Source organism: Fragaria vesca, unplaced genomic scaffold (assembly GCF_000184155.1).
Source record: "Fragaria vesca subsp. vesca unplaced genomic scaffold, FraVesHawaii_1.0 scf0513160_u, whole genome shotgun sequence".
Classification (NCBI taxonomy): Eukaryota; Viridiplantae; Streptophyta; class Magnoliopsida; order Rosales; family Rosaceae; genus Fragaria; species Fragaria vesca.
The window spans coordinates 136,394-151,729 of record NW_004443448.1 but is presented as its reverse complement, the minus strand read 5'-3'; the positions used below and the strand labels follow the sequence as shown (position 1 = coordinate 151,729).

Genomic DNA, 15,336 nt, shown 5'->3' with positions numbered 1-15,336 from the left:
GTTTTTTTTTTTTTTTTTGACCTTCTCCGAATTCAATGTCAAACTTCAGCGATTTACCACCTATGTTACTGATATAGGGTTTTAATTGTGTCAAACCCTGATTGGAGTATTCGACAATAACAATGTAAGTTCATGTTTATTTTTCTTCAAATTAAATTATTCAATTTTGATTATATTGGTTGCTGGATTATTGAAATCAGTGCGATCGTGTAAAGGATTGTACTTTATGGATTGTTAGAAGTTTGTGTGTATTGGGTTTTGGTCTGATTTTTGTGGGTTCAATGTATTTAGGGGAGGTGTTAAGTTGGAGCTTAGTTGTCCCAAGAAAGTGTACAGTGTTGCACTTGACCCTAACCCTGATTGGACCTTTGAGGATCTGATATCAGAGCTTAATGCCCTCGAAATCAAGATCAATAGCGGTTCTAAGGTTCCGCTTCCGTTTGCTAAAGAGAAATCAAGGTATGTGTTTCTGAATTGTGATTCATTCTGGTTCTGATGGATCAAGTGTGTGCTTTTCTGAGATTTTGTCATGTGCTTTGTTAATTTAGGGATATTTCCAATTGGAAGAATAATGGGAGGAACTCTAGTAGCCCGTTTGTTATGCGTGTTTTTGAGGATGACATGGACAATATTGACGCCGAAGATGAGGAGGTTCATGATCAGAAATCCGTGGTTGCTAAAAGGTTTAATTTTGATGAACTCTATCTCAGGTATGCAGTGAAGTGATAGACTTGTAGTTTGTATCTTTATGATCATACATGCTAAGCACAGAACAGTCACTGAAGGTGGTTTGGATATCTTTTACTTATCTTCCTATATATCTGTTGGTGATTTTGCTTCAGAAGTCTTTCCGCTATAGTAATTAAGGTTTTTTTACTGACCAAAATTATGAAATATGATGTATAGTTTCATCTCTATCCTTTTATCTTTTAGTGACAGTGATGATTCCGGTGACGAATCCGCTATTGACGCCGAACCATACCTAATGGAGAAGGTTGATCTAGTGGAAAGTGGTTTGCTTGAGCTATCCCGTGAACATCAGTTCAAAGTGAAGGTGTGTAGCTATGTTGGTGGTTTAAGCATCTTGCTAGTTCTCACTTGTTTATGGTGATCAGTCTTCAAGAACCATTTGCTACATTATATATTTAGCAATATGATTTTCAGTATGTGCACAAACTCTCGTCGTAATAGCTACCACTTCTGATGGTATCCCTGTGACCCTTGTCTTACTGTCCCAAAATTTCTTCTGGTTATAACTACGTATGGAAGGATATAGGATGTACATTTCGCTATTTTGTTAAAGCTGCATCAATACAAATTTCAATTTAATCTGTTTATTGTGAAGTAATTTACTTTGTTCAATTTGTCAGGCACAGTAGAGAGGCACATGCTTCATTTTGTGTCAATGCACAGCATATACATGTGAACTTTTTGGTTTGTGTTTGTGGTCTTTCATCCTTGGTGTATTAATAGCTGTGATTGGCTTCACTTGCAGGAGGAAATTAGGAACCAAATATCAGCATTAGAGATGGAGCTGAAGAGTGAAACTGACAAGTCTATTTCTGCACTTGTTCGAGTTGAGAAATATAGAAAAGAAAGATCTGAAATGGATAGAAAACTAGATACGCAATATCAACGCAAGATGTAAGATTGCATCTTTTTCTCCCAAAACCACTGGTACTATTTGTGCAGAACTCTACTATTTGTGCTGTTTGTTTGTTCCCATATAAGTATAATCATGTCTTCATTATTCCCTAAGCTCTGAGTCCATTTAAGAATACCTTACCAATAAAATAAAATAAAATAGTAAAGACAACGTTAGGTCTGAAATTCTTTATTGAATGCTCCCTTTTATTATATTTTGTTTCCAGTAATCTCTCCATGCATGTTGTTTCCCTTTTGCCAGTTAAATCAATATAATGAAGGAAACATTATTTTAACAATTTCTTGTTATACACTGTAGAGCCGAAGCACTTGATAATCACTTAACTGTTGTCCAGCGGGAACTTGAAGTCAGATCTCAAATAGAAGAAAGAAAAATAAGAAGTGATGCAGCTTATGAAGATGCTAGACGAAAAGAAGCTGAAGAAAAGCTTCGACAAGAACGAGCTAAAGCGGAAGCGGAGGTATTTTGGCTTATTCTGTTTCTATATCTTAATTACTTTGTTGGTTAATTCCATGATAGTTCGGCCCTGCTATGTTACCTTTACCTGTCCTCTTACCTCTCTCCAGAATATGTATTGGCTTTCCATGAAAGGAGCTCTGGTGTATGATACTGGAACTTTTAGTAGTCTAACACTGTTACTAATAAGATAATATTACATGTGCAGGCAAAAAGAGCTGAGGAAGCAAAGAGAGCTGAGGAAGCAAAAAGAGCTGCTTTGGAAGCTCAGAGAAGAGCAGCTAATGAAGCTGCGGCAAAGAAAGCTTCTGAAACCTCAAAGAAGCTTGATCCTGATGCCAATTTGGGAGCTTCTAATGCTCAATTTGGTGGACCTCAAGTAAATAAGCCAGTAGCAGCAGGTATTCCTCATAAATGGGAAAGAGAAACTCTCTTAAACCTTTGTTTCATCAATGTATTTTTTGTTGAATAAAATTTCCATCATCTGAGGCATGAACTTTCTTATCTGATGGCAGCTAACAAAATCAGGGCAGCTGAAAGTGCTCTAAATTTAGAGCAGGGGAGACTACAAAAGCTGAAACAGTTGGATGAAGAAGTCCAGGCACTAAGATCAAGTTCCAATGAGGTCTGCTGGCACAATAACTGTAACCTCTGAAGGCTTATTATATTAGTTTTTGAATTAATGATTACTGCTGTTCTTTTTGCTATTTGTTTACAACTACTAATTAGAGTTAATATATATTTGAATTTCTATATCCGGAGTTTGCTATTAGAATCCTTACTATGCAGGATTCTGTTCCTTGTTGCATTCTCTACATCTTAAATCTTTTACTTTTCACTGTGTTTCCTGTTTTTGATGATTTTTAATTGTAATATATTAAGGAATTGTTGGACTCCCATTATTAATCTTCTCTTTTATATTCTAATCTCTACTTCTATGCTAGTTATTCATGTCATGTATTTTTCTCTCTATGTTAGAATTTCGCCAAGTACGAGAGGCAAATCGCTAAGTTGATCCAACAAATTACGGGAACAACAGAAAGTGTCAGGTGAGTTGGATGTGCAATTACATAATGTTGCTAGTTTGATATTCTTTTAATACCTCCCTTTGATCTGTAATACTGCTTACTACATTGAATTGCTGCACGCGCACTCTTTAGTTGCTTTCGTAGGGGGACAGGTACATGCATTATGTCATGGAAAACTTTTCCCCGTTTTGCTCATTTAGATAGATGACTGACAGGATGATATTTCTGGTTGTGCATGGAGTTTGCTACAAGTTGGGATTTTTTTAGGCCAATTGCCTACTCCTTTCCTCTTAATTGTGTACTGTGTTTTTCCATCATTAAAGCCACATCCAAACTATGTGGGTTAGGCCACTAAACCCTGGTTTTCCCTCATATCGTCTATAGCCATACTTTCTCTTAGTTCACCATAATAACTTTCCCATGTACCGTTTAAAAAAAAATAGAACTATAACCGGGGTCATAAAACTAGGCATATGCAATATGATCAAAAACTTTAGTTTTAAGAAGTTGATGTTCTTGCCCTTACTGCTATGAGAATAATTATTTGAAAGATGTAAGTAATGTACCTTTTGCAGACAAAAAGAATACGATCTACTCAAGATCTTTTGCGATGCACGTTGCCCACAATCTATCAGCACTGCAGCATTGGTAAAGAAGGTAAGATCAATTGTTTGACCTGTATAACATGCCCATTTCTTGTTCCTTTATTGTCTTTGCTGAGATGTGTATTTGGGTACAATGTCTAGGATGTGTTCAGATTCCAGAACATGAAATCTATAAGTTTTTTTTTTTTTTTTTGTAGTAGTAGTAGTAGTAGTATCAGAATGCTCCACTTTTCTCTGGGTATCATGCTGTTACCATGCTTTTTTGACACTCTATTTACTCTACTTCTTTGGGTATAATGATACAGTTATGCTGAATGTTTGGTTTTGTGGATATTACAGGTTGTCGCCAACTGTAAACGCCCTGGGAATCCTGCATTTGCACAAGCATACATCATTGTTCGCATTACTTCAAAGGTATAACTTGATGATAGAGCACATTGCTAACTAAAAGAGATTACCATCTCTTTTCATGTACTTTCATGTGGACGCGTCTTATGTATAGAATTGATGTCTTTATGGTTCAAATATATTTGTACTATTTAACATAGATCATGCTACATATTTGTATATGTGAATCAGGCTCCACATGTAATGGACCTTATCCTTGCTGAGTTAAACAAAGCTTGCATCTATACAGTTCCAAAGCACTACTCGCGCGTAAGTGAATCTCTTTAACTGATATAAGTCTTTTAATTGTCTTTTGCCTCTCTGTTTGATCCTTTTTCTTTCTTTTTTTGAATAACTCTGTTTGATCCTTAGTCCCACTTGGTTGATCAATAAATGGATAAGTAGAAAGGTTACTCCTTTGAATTTTTATGAATTTGATACAAACCTTTGAACCTTATCCACTCTTGGTTGGTTTTGATTTTGAAGAAGGGCTATGAAAACTCTTGGCAAATTTAAGTCTGGAATAATTTAGATCTTAATTACTGGAGGCATATACCTATTTTATGCCAAAGTCACACCACAAGGAGTAGAGGTGCTGAAATGGTGTTCAATCCATGGACTGATTGTCTGATTGGTTAAAATTTCTTGAGTGTTAGACTGGGTGTTAAAATTTCTTGATCTTTTTTTTAGGTTAGCGTTTAGGTTGTTATTAAGTGTATCTTGTGTTACGTCTGTTGTTTCTGTGGATGCTCTTACGGATTATGAATTTTTTAACCACTGCAGTCAGCATTTGGATCAAATGAGGCTTATTATAAAGCTCTTGGGTTCCAAGAAGATGATGAAGGAAAGATTGAGAGCGTCAACAGTTATTTGACACGACTAGAATGTTATATGAAGCTATATGGGGCACTGGTTCAGGTTTGTCTATACAATCTCATGCTTAAGTTTTGAAATGTTTGCAGCAATCATTAGTTATGGTTACTACAATCTAGCTTGCTGGTATGCGCCTAGCATCTTACTTGAACTGTTTTAGCAGACGGACAACAATAATGTACATGGCCTGAAAGAAGGTTGGGCTTGGCTAGCTAGGTTTGTGAATGCTCTTCCTGCGAACAGATATACTGCTGTTGCACTTTCAGCGTTCCTACGTGTAAGTTGTTATGGAAAGTTGACATACTCTGTAAAACGAAATAGGAGAAAAAAACCCTTTAACCTGATATGTTGAATGTTTATAACAGATGGCAGGTTATTCTCTCTTCAGAAAGTACAGAAATCAATTCGTGAAGTTGTTAAACATGGTCTCAGACAACTTCTTGAATGCACTAAAAGAACAAGGAGATTCACAGCTAAACCCAGTTATTGTAGAAATTGAGTCCTACATAAAGGATGGGGAATTCCTTCGTGAGCCTGAGGGAAGGCAATTGAAGAGCAATTTGCAATCAGATCGTTCTGTGCCGTAAATTACCAACAGTTTTGCTTTCATAGAATATATCAGTTTTGTTTGCGGTCATGTTCTGTATTTTTATACTTGTGGGGAATGAGTGAATGGTTAAGCAATACCAAGTTGTAGATTTGAATCAAAAATTTGAATGGAATCAAGTTCAGAGAATATCATAGAAGACAAACCCAGACAAAATAAAAGAGAAGGATGTCCCGGACTAGTGGCCAACTCTGATCTAATCCTAAAATTTCCTTATAGACAAGATCATCAAGCATGATGAACTAGAGTGGTACACTTTACAAAGAGGCTTCTGATGGAAATGTTCAGCTTAAACCTTCAACAAGCTCAGTTTCTTCAGGTGTAAAAAATCTAAATACAAAGAATGCGGAAGACCTATACTATATATAGGAGAAGTTTGAGTTGAGTGTCTGAGTGATGAAACACACTTCATCGTCACCTTTACATCTTGTACAAAACTATTCTTAGACTAAAGAAACAAAGCTAACAAATGACACTATTATCTGACAGAGAGAACACACAAAGACAAGTTATACATGTAAATTGTACAATGATGTAAGGCTGGAAATCCTGAGGACAATAGACATAACTCCAGCCATACTTTCAAAGGACATGACCATGCTTCCACTTCCAACACCATACTTCATTGAACACAGCCATACCATATAGCCATACCTCCAATCATCACCATGCTCACCATGCTGCAACAGTGAGCTGCAGCATTACAATGCTGCTACAGTGAAGCACATGCTTCACAATCACACACCATCATGCTAAACTTCATCTACAAGATAACTACCATACTCCTATACTTCCAATATCAGGAAACACATCAAACAACAGTGTAGATTACTCGGATGCATCATACTTTCTGATGTCATGAGCATTTGATCCAGCTATCACTCAACTGAGGCATTACTCACAATATACAAGCACCAAAAATCTTGGCTACATAAGAGGAGAGTTCGGACTAGGATTTCAAAAAAAAATTAAAAAAGGGAGAGTTCGGACTAGAAGAGTTTTATTCTAGTTTCTATTGAACTCCGGCAAATGGGGCATGCTTGGAGGTATTCTCCACAGTCACAGCAAGTCTGCAACACAAAAGCATGGCCAAAATTACTAATGAACAAAAGATCCACTATCTGAATGTACATCCTTGATTATTGCAACTCAATGTCATGAAATATGGCATAGAGAAAATAGTCTACCTGATGTCCACAACCGAAGGCCATGTCTTTCGGATTAGTAAGACAGATGGGGCAAACCTGCATAGTAAGAAAAAGTAAAAAGAAAAGATTAGAGGTGCTGAGTTTTTTGTGTATTGTTGATGAATATAATCAATATATAGCTAGATTGTGGATGCATAAGCACCTGATTATCATATGTCGAATAAGGAGGGGAACTGACTCCTGCATCATATCCAGTTTCATGAGGAGCTGTTCGCTGCTGAAAACTGCTTGAGCCGTATCCGGTATAAGGTGTTGTGTTGTTTCTAACAGAAGAGACTGAAGCAGGTGGGGGAAGAGGAATTCTGTTTGGGGAATTCCCATTTCGTACTCTGCATGTTCGAAGGTAAATATTGTCACATTATTATGAGTAAAATTCAATCTGGAGAAGTGTAGCTTGCATGTTGAGCTTGAAGTTTTACCCCAGTAGGTCTAGCGCTATGGTGGCCTTATACTGAGAAGGTATTTCCATCAAGGCTGAAAGAGCAAATTCTGTTTGCCTTCTCTTTACATCCACATTTTTTGACATGATTTCTGTAAAATTCACAAACTACATACCTCACGCAAGTTAGTCCTTCGGAATTACAACACAATGACACAATGAAGAGCTGTGAAAATGGCAAGTTAACTTTTTTTTTTTTTGATCAACTAAGTGACACCATTGCTCACCTGCAAGTTATCAAATGCGCGAGAAGGTAAGTTGTCATCGAATTCCTTCATCAGATCCCAGGGTCCATCTCCGACCCCGACTAGTACTATAGACAAGGGGTAGTTGCTGCCCAGAAATGACAGTTTATGTCAGCAACCAAAAATCTTGTTTATGGAAGATCTTCTCTGAGATTATAAGAAAGTGTTAATAGGAAAATTTACCTTGCTCTTACAATTGCGTTAATAGTCCTTTGTTCTTGTGGACTGAGTTGGCCATGTTGTGTATCAATACTTCTCGTCACCTATGACAATGACAATAGTTCGTAAGGCATAGGAAGCAACAACTAGACTATAGTTCATATTCATGCTCATTTTCTCTGATGATTCCTGTTATAATATAAACCAAAGTACCTGACCATCGGCAATGATCAGCAAAACATGGTATTGGCCTCCACTTTGCTCAACAATTGTCATTGCCATCTCAATGATGGGTGCAAAAGACGTAGGTCCTGCAATAAGGAAAGAACAACAGTAATGAACAACTTTGCTGATATTGATAATGCAACAGATATTGGTCAAGTGGAACAGTTAGAGGCTACAGCACCTGCAAGCCGAAGAGCTGGAACGATTTCTCTATATCGTGTTAACACTTCCTCGAATCCAGTACAAACGCAGTCATCTGGATAGAAGCTGAAAACATCTTGATCGTGTGTAGATGCTACAAGTATAGAAAACAAAGGTGTCATTTTCATTGTCCAAACTCCAAACAACATAGAAATGATGCTTTTGGCAAGGCTTTGCACTCAGTTACCATCTCCAAATCCGTAGCATGGAATTAGATTATCTTCATCAAAAGCGGACAATGTCTTCCCAATAATCGATATTGCTTGTTCATAAGGATTTTGACTAGTTCCCATGTGATGCAAGCTTTTCCGACCAAATGACCTTGAACCTATTAACCAAAGAAAAGGCCAGAAAACAAAGCGCGCCTTAGTTTATTGCTATGCATTACCTCCAACAAAAGAAGGTGAATTTTAGCATCTCAAGTATAAGGCTAAACCTGTCCAATCATTGCTCTTTGTGAAATCAATGCCAACAATCAGATTAGAAGACTCTAAGCCAGCTTGTGCAAGAGCATTAGTAACCTGTGGTCAAGTAAATAAATAAGAAAACCAGATATACATACAGAAATCAGAAACTTCTTCATCACGTTTCAATCAATATTCTCATTTCATGCATATAAGTTCTAACCTCATCCAAGGAGCGATAATCGTCGGCTATCTGTGAGAATCTCCTGTCTAGTCTCCTCTTTGGCAGTTGTGAGGAGGGTGCATAGTGATGCTGAGGTGTAGTAACATACGGGCCTTGCTGAGCATATGGTACGGATTCCGGGTACTGATTCCATGAGGAAGAAGAAGTAGTTGAACCGCTATGGGAAAACCTAGGACTCGACTCTTTGGAGCTTCTACCTCCCATCACAATCACAATTAGTACAATACCAGAATCCACAAAATCCCCAAGTTAAGGAAACACAAGAACTCTGTTGCTGGAATATATGTAAACTGAAACTTGGCTAATATTATATCGCTAGCTGCTATAAATGTGAATCGAGCAGGAACATTCCTTATGGACAATTCTCAAAGTCTCACTTATGCAGCCAAAGGTGACTGATTCAACCGGAAAACCGACCTTTGAAATCGGTTGTTTTGTTACCGACCACTGAAATGGTTGTTATACAAAGAAGTTGACTTGTAATGTTCAACCAAAAACTCAGATTCAAGAATCTCCCTGGCAATTTCAGGGAACAATAATATGAAAACAAGGTTCTGACTTGTGACTCAATCACAATCCTGAGTGATAAACACGAACAAGTAAACTAATTCTTATTCATTAGGAAAATACGAAGAAAATTATATCCAAGTAATAACCTGGCCTCCAAGAATACCAGGCAACTAGGCAAGGTCAATGGCCGCAAGCCTTTAATATATACACAGTTCCATCTAAAATACCCAAATCAGAAATGAATAAACAAGAATACTAATCAATATGAGAAAATCAACTAACAAGTAAGAGGACTCTGAAACTGGGGATGGATAAACTAATGCTAGATTAATGCAAAAACTTGGGTTAAGCAACAACTACAAGTAATAGACTAATATATACTTAATTTTGGATTATTGATGATGTTCTAAAGGTTGGATGATTAGTAGTACTCTAGGGGGGTAGCAGGCAAATACCTTCCACAACAACTCAAATAGGGCTTTGTAACTTATATGTCGTTTCCTGGGTCAACTATTGGTGATGTCTAGGTTTATATGGTCAACTAAGGAGCTAGTTTGAGTTTAGGGGGGAGTATTGTATTTGGATTCATACAAACTTATTTTAATCAACTGACTTTTTAAAAAGTCTACAGACTTTTTAAAAAGTTTATAGATTTTCACTAATTTCTTAAAACTATCGATTTTTAATCACAGACTTTCACTAATTTCTGAAATCTACAGATTTCATATGAATAACTTATGATTTCATATGAATGACTTATATAGATTTATCAATACTTACAGAGTTAGAAGAAAGAAAAAATAAGTAAAGATGCAATGACAAACACATAATGACACTGATTATAAGTTTAGTGCTCATCTATCTAATTTTGATACATACAGTTGTAATATTTAATTAAAATACATAAACATAGGTAACAAAAAAGATTGGATCAAAAAGATTATATTGACTTAAGTTACCAACACTCATACTTGTACGTAAACCAAAGACACATGTTCTAAAGTGAGACATTAGATGTTCACAAGTTTAATTCATGTACGCAAATATAATAATATATGATCATGTGGTTCTAGTATCAAGAATTAGTAGATAATATTTAGGTTATCGAGGTTCCAAGCATTACAATTGAAAGACAACAAAATGTTAACATTAAAAAAATATTGAAAAGAATAGGTAGAATAAAACGTTAATAGCACAAAATATTATAAAAAAGAAGAAAAAATGATGTATCGCATGATCAACCTATTCACATGTAAAGAGAAAGTCTGTCGTAGACTTTTTCAAATCTTTGCTCTAGTGGATGGAAAACTATTGGAGTTTGGTGTGTGTAATTTACACTATAAAGTCCACAGTTATCTATGAGTTATTAATTTCATAAGTATGAATGATATTTTGAATACATCTAAATTTCTATTCATTTTAAAAAGTCTTAATTGAATACCTCTGAACTTTGGTAGAATTCATAATGATTTTTTAAAATCTAGTTGAATACACCCAGACTTTAATGGATTTTTAAAAGTCTGTATTGAATACACCTAGACTTTAAAATTTCATAGACTTCTTTAAAACTTCCACTAATTCCATATACAATACACCCCCTTTAGAATTGATTGATTATACATTCATTCTTATTTGTCTCCATAAAAGCAGTCAAGCTTCCTCTATCTTTTCATGAAAAGAAGAGGGTTCTTGCAGAGAGAGAGGATCGATCAGCTTCCTTTTAAAACGACAGTTTGATTCTAAAACCCATTTTTATGATGATAAATCGTTACATATTATCTGATATCAGTCTCGTTACCAACCCGTTATTTATTTATGTTTTCTATTTTATGTTACCCGTTACTCTAAATCCTGATTCATAGTCTCCTATCTTCTAACACTTGAACTCTAAACATTAAAATATAAAGACCTCTAAAGAGAACAAATAATACCTCCAAAATAATCCTAATTGTCATCTTATAAAGGCATCTCCAACGATTGCCAAAATGTAATTATCGAAGCTCGACCGGGTTGAACTGGGCCTCATATTTTTATGGGCCATCTCAAAGCACATCCCGAGCATTCTTTAACTGGACCGGCCCGTTGTTTAAACTTCAAGGCCCAAAATAACGCGGCGGGGCACCAAAAATTAAACGGGTCGGGAATAAATCGATTAATCTCGTGGAAGCAATCGCCACGTAATCATTGATAAGAGAGAAAGACATAATATTAGCGAAGAAACAGAGGGAAGGAGACTGGTTGGTACTGATCGTTGTCGTCGTCTCTACTACGCGCCCCACCTCTCTTCTTCATCATCAATCTCTCTCGCTCTCTCTAGCTACCAAATCCCTTTCCCTAATTCTCCGAAACTAAACAGTAATAATTTCCTCGCCTGATTTTACCGCCCAAATTTCCACCTTAGCTTTTTCACAATCACAACGCCTCTCGGTTAATTCCGTCGCCTGTTAAAGCCCTAAGGATTTGGATTCGTATTTGGAATGAGAGTGTGTTTCTGCAATCGGCGATAGACCTAATGGCGAGCAGCGGTGGCGGCGACGACGACGCCGATGCGGTGCTCAGCGACGTGGAGGGAGACGATCCAGTCCCGATCGTGATCAAGAATCCCTCGCCGGAGCAAATCTCCGCCGACCGGTTCCGCGAGCTCCTCGCCGAGCTGGATCGCGAGCGGCACGCTCGCGAGGCGGTGGAGAATTCCAAGTCGGAGCTGCAGGTCCAGTTCGGCCGGTTGAAGGCTCTGGCGCACGAGGCGATTAAGAAGCGCGACGAGTGGGGGCGGCAGAGAGACGACGCCTTGCGCGAGAAGGAGGAGCTTTCCAGAACGAACGAGAAGGTGACGGCGGAGCTGGCGGAGGCTAACAGAGCTAAGGACGAGGCTGTGCAGCAGAAGGAGGAGATTTCGAGGCAGTTAGACGACGTCGTTAAGGAGAAAGATGGATTGAGAGCTGAGATTGGGAATTCGACGCATATGCTCATGTCTGGGATTGATAAGATTTCAGGAAAGGTTAGGAATTTCAAGAATTTCGCGGCCGGGGGACTGCCGCGGTCGAATAAGTACACCGCCGGACTGCCGGCGGTGGCTTACGGTGTTATAAAGAGGACTAATGAGATTGTGGAAGAGCTTGTTAGACAGGTTGAGGCCACTGCCAAGTCTAGGAACGAAACTAGGGAGCAGATGGATCAGAGGAACTATGAGATTGCTATTGAGATTTCGCAGCTGGAGGCTACCATTGGTGGCTTGAGAGAAGAGGTTGCGAAGAAGACGTCTATGGTGGAGGATTTGGAGAAGAGTGTGGCGGAGAGGAGTGGGAAGATGTCGGAGATTGAGAGGGAGATGGAGGATAAGTTGAGGAAGGCGGAGAGTGAGGCGGCGGAGTTGAGGCAGTTAGCTAGAGAGTATGATGATAAGTTGATGAATTTGGACTCGAAAATGGAAGAGCAGAGGCCTTTACTTGTTGATCAGTTGAATTTGGTGTCGAAAATTCATGACAGGCTATACGATGTAACGAGAATAGTTGATGCCAACAATTTGGATCAGTCAGATTATTCAGAATCCATGTTTCTCCCTCAAGAAACGGACATGGAGGAGAATTTGCGTGCATCTTTGGCTGGGATGGAATCTATTTATGAACTATCGAGGATTGTTTTGGAAAAATCAAGGGATTTGGTTGAGGAAAAGAATCATGAGATCAAGAGTTTGGATGAAACAGTGACTCGGTTAGTTAAAGAAAAGGAACAAATTGGATCATTACTTAGGAGCGCTTTGTCCAATAGGATGACATCAAATTCATCTTCTAAGACAAGGGATTTGTTTCAAGTTGCCGAGGATGGTTTGCGGGAGGCTGGGATAGACTTTAAATTTAATAAGCATATTGGGGATCAGAAAGTGGATGCACTTGAGGCTGAGGATGAAGTATACACATTAGTAAGTAACCCTTATTATTTCTCTGTGTTGAATGGTTATTCTGAAGTTTGGTTTTGTTTCAAATTCAAAGTAGTTCGTGTATGTTAATGATGTGTTTGTATATTGCGCACAGGCTGGTGCTTTGGAGAATATTGTTAAGGCATCTCAACTGGAGATTATAGAGCTGCAGCATTCTGTGGAAGAACTAAGGTACATTGTTGTGCTCAAAATCTTTAAGCTGCATTTGATTTTAATTATGTTTCATTATTGGAGCTTTGAGTTGAGGAATATTTTATAATTTTTGTATGCTTTGGTACTATACACTTTGTCCTGACATGGTATTGTTATTTTCTTTGTGCTGCTTTACCGTATTAAGGGCAGAGTTGAGTTTACTTAAACAGCATGTAGAGGCTCAAGCTAAGGAGCTCGACCATAGAATGCATAAAATTGAGGAACTTGAAGAGAAGGAGAGATTAGCAAATGAAAGTGTATGTTATTTCTATTCTATTGACCAGTCTAATTATTGTACTTCACACCTTCTGTACTTATATGAGAGGTGACTTTGTACCACTTGATAGTCATGAACCAATCTGAGGAGTATCATAAAGCCATCTATGTGCAGATTGAAGGGCTAATGATGGACATTGCTGCTGCTGAAGAAGAGATTACAAGATGGAAAGTGGCAGCAGAGCAAGAAGCTGCTGCTGGCACAGGTGTAGAACAGGAGTTTGTGGCACAGGTACCCTCTCAAAGTTTGTGTGATATTATTCTGTTGCTATTATAATAAAATAGCAGTCAATTACAAATTTACAATCCTCGTATAATATACCTATGTGGAAGAAACAAGCTGTGGTCATTGAACTTGGGACATTTATATAGGTCATATGATAGTTTATAGTAAATGGATTACCACCTAGGTTTTATTTTGGCAATAAAGGGGTTTGGTAGGGTTGGAAAGTCATGGTATAATATGGTTTCATTGAAGCTATTCCCTGATTGTGCATGCTGATTTAAGACCATATCAAAATGAAACCTGTTCAATTCTTGTGACATATGGGTGAAGTTGGTTGGGAGTATATTATTTTCATGCCGTCCAAGACCCAAAATTCTGTGATCACGATATTTAAAGTACATATGCTTAACTGGTTACATTTGTGCTATGGCATTGTGAGCAAACCTCTATCATTGGAAGAATAGATTTAGAAACAGGGATTACAGTTCTGAAATTTTCAAAAGAAATTTATAGTCTAGATATAATGAATCTGAAGGTATAAATTATTAAATTATACTGAATCCTTTGAATTCTGTTTTTCTTTTTCTTTCTTCTATATTCTCTTACAAACACAAATTTGTATGTAGTATTATCATTACAGCAGTTATGTACATTTAAGCAATAGCTGAAATCCCTAAAAGTGAAATCCTCCCTTCCAAATTGGTCCTTAATATATCATGTCATTTGTGTGTTCTTAAGTCTTGGGAATAATGACTATGATTGGCACCTGCAGTTATCGGCACTTAAGCAGGAACTTGAAGAGGCAAAGCAGGCGATTGTGGAGTCAGAGAAGAAGCTCAAGTTCAAAGAAGAGACGGCAGATGCTGCCATTGCAGCTAGAGATGCTGCAGAGAAATCCTTGAGATTGGCAGACTCGAGAGCATCCAGACTTCGAGAAAGAGTAGAGGAGGTTACCCGTCAACTGGAAGAATTTGAAAATCGGGAGGACTTAAGGAGAGGCCTGGGTGGACCTAGATATGTATGTTGGCCCTGGCAGTGGCTTGGGCTGGACTTTGTAGGGTTCAGTCGCTCTGATACAGAACAACAGAATAGTTCAAACGAAATGGAGCTTGCTGAACCTCTTCTATGAGTAACACTCTTTATAGTTTTTATTTTGTGTATTTACTGTGATCTTTCATATTAGAACTGTAAAGAAATTGCCAGCTTCTAACAGATTTACTCGTCAAGGTTCCCCTTAACTGCAGTGATAATACTTTGTAATGGATTGATTTCGCATGGTGGGTACTTCCAGCCGAATCATATTGATGCCTTCAGGGGAGTTTCCGCTAATCTTGTTACTGTAATGTAGTTTTCTATTTTCATTACTTTTTAGATTTAAATTTGGTTTTTTTTNTTTTTTTTTTTGTTAATATTCAGTTTTACGAAAGACCTGAGAAAAGTTTGAA

At 37.7% G+C, this 15,336-nt stretch overlaps 3 protein-coding genes across 3 annotated transcripts; 2 read left to right on the top strand and 1 right to left on the bottom strand.

The window, feature by feature from the left end:
* LOC101305718 lies at nucleotides 1-5,948 on the top strand. Its single transcript, XM_004309942.1, has 15 exons — nucleotides 1-124; nucleotides 292-459; nucleotides 549-710; nucleotides 934-1,054; nucleotides 1,496-1,644; nucleotides 1,964-2,126; nucleotides 2,331-2,523; nucleotides 2,638-2,747; nucleotides 3,101-3,171; nucleotides 3,726-3,807; nucleotides 4,095-4,169; nucleotides 4,335-4,412; nucleotides 4,926-5,060; nucleotides 5,179-5,292; nucleotides 5,381-5,948. Coding segments are annotated over exons 1-15 (1,845 nt in total). The 5' UTR covers nucleotides 1-122; the 3' UTR covers nucleotides 5,603-5,948.
* Nucleotides 5,909-9,137, bottom strand: LOC101306297 (E3 ubiquitin-protein ligase RGLG2-like). The gene is made up of 11 exons (XM_004309944.1): nucleotides 8,727-9,137; nucleotides 8,536-8,620; nucleotides 8,287-8,427; nucleotides 8,080-8,193; nucleotides 7,887-7,984; nucleotides 7,698-7,777; nucleotides 7,497-7,602; nucleotides 7,250-7,377; nucleotides 6,973-7,159; nucleotides 6,810-6,866; nucleotides 5,909-6,692 (listed from the first exon to the last, which is right to left on the bottom strand). Exons 1-11 carry the CDS (start codon nucleotides 8,949-8,951, stop codon nucleotides 6,612-6,614), a joined length of 1,302 nt encoding a protein of 433 aa, XP_004309992.1. The 5' UTR covers nucleotides 8,952-9,137; the 3' UTR covers nucleotides 5,909-6,611.
* A 2,627-nt stretch (nucleotides 9,138-11,764) lies between these two features.
* Nucleotides 11,765-15,312, top strand: LOC101306005. The gene is made up of 5 exons (XM_004309943.1): nucleotides 11,765-13,179; nucleotides 13,292-13,368; nucleotides 13,535-13,646; nucleotides 13,781-13,897; nucleotides 14,664-15,312. Exons 1-5 carry the CDS (start codon nucleotides 11,770-11,772, stop codon nucleotides 15,018-15,020), a joined length of 2,073 nt encoding a protein of 690 aa, XP_004309991.1. The 5' UTR covers nucleotides 11,765-11,769; the 3' UTR covers nucleotides 15,021-15,312.
* The last annotated feature ends 24 nt before the right edge of the window (nucleotides 15,313-15,336 follow it).

Excerpts from the sequence above, each read along its gene's own strand:
- LOC101306297 (XM_004309944.1), bottom strand. The coding sequence starts at position 8,951 with ATGGGAGGTAGAAGCTCCAAAGAGTCGAGTCCTAGGTTTTCCCATAGC. Across the intron at positions 8,621-8,726 it reads ATTATCGCTCCTTGGATGAG|GTTACTAATGCTCTTGCACA; the intron begins GTTAGAACTTAT and ends ACTTGACCACAG. Across the intron at positions 8,428-8,535 it reads AAAGAGCAATGATTGGACAG|GTTCAAGGTCATTTGGTCGG; the intron begins GTTTAGCCTTAT and ends TTTGGTTAATAG.
- LOC101305718 (XM_004309942.1), top strand. Across the intron at positions 460-548 it reads TTTGCTAAAGAGAAATCAAG|GGATATTTCCAATTGGAAGA; the intron begins GTATGTGTTTCT and ends TTGTTAATTTAG. Across the intron at positions 2,524-2,637 it reads AAATAAGCCAGTAGCAGCAG|CTAACAAAATCAGGGCAGCT; the intron begins GTATTCCTCATA and ends ATCTGATGGCAG.
- LOC101306005 (XM_004309943.1), top strand. The coding sequence starts at position 11,770 with ATGGCGAGCAGCGGTGGCGGCGACGACGACGCCGATGCGGTGCTCAGC. Across the intron at positions 13,180-13,291 it reads AGGATGAAGTATACACATTA|GCTGGTGCTTTGGAGAATAT; the intron begins GTAAGTAACCCT and ends TATTGCGCACAG. Across the intron at positions 13,898-14,663 it reads AACAGGAGTTTGTGGCACAG|TTATCGGCACTTAAGCAGGA; the intron begins GTACCCTCTCAA and ends TGGCACCTGCAG.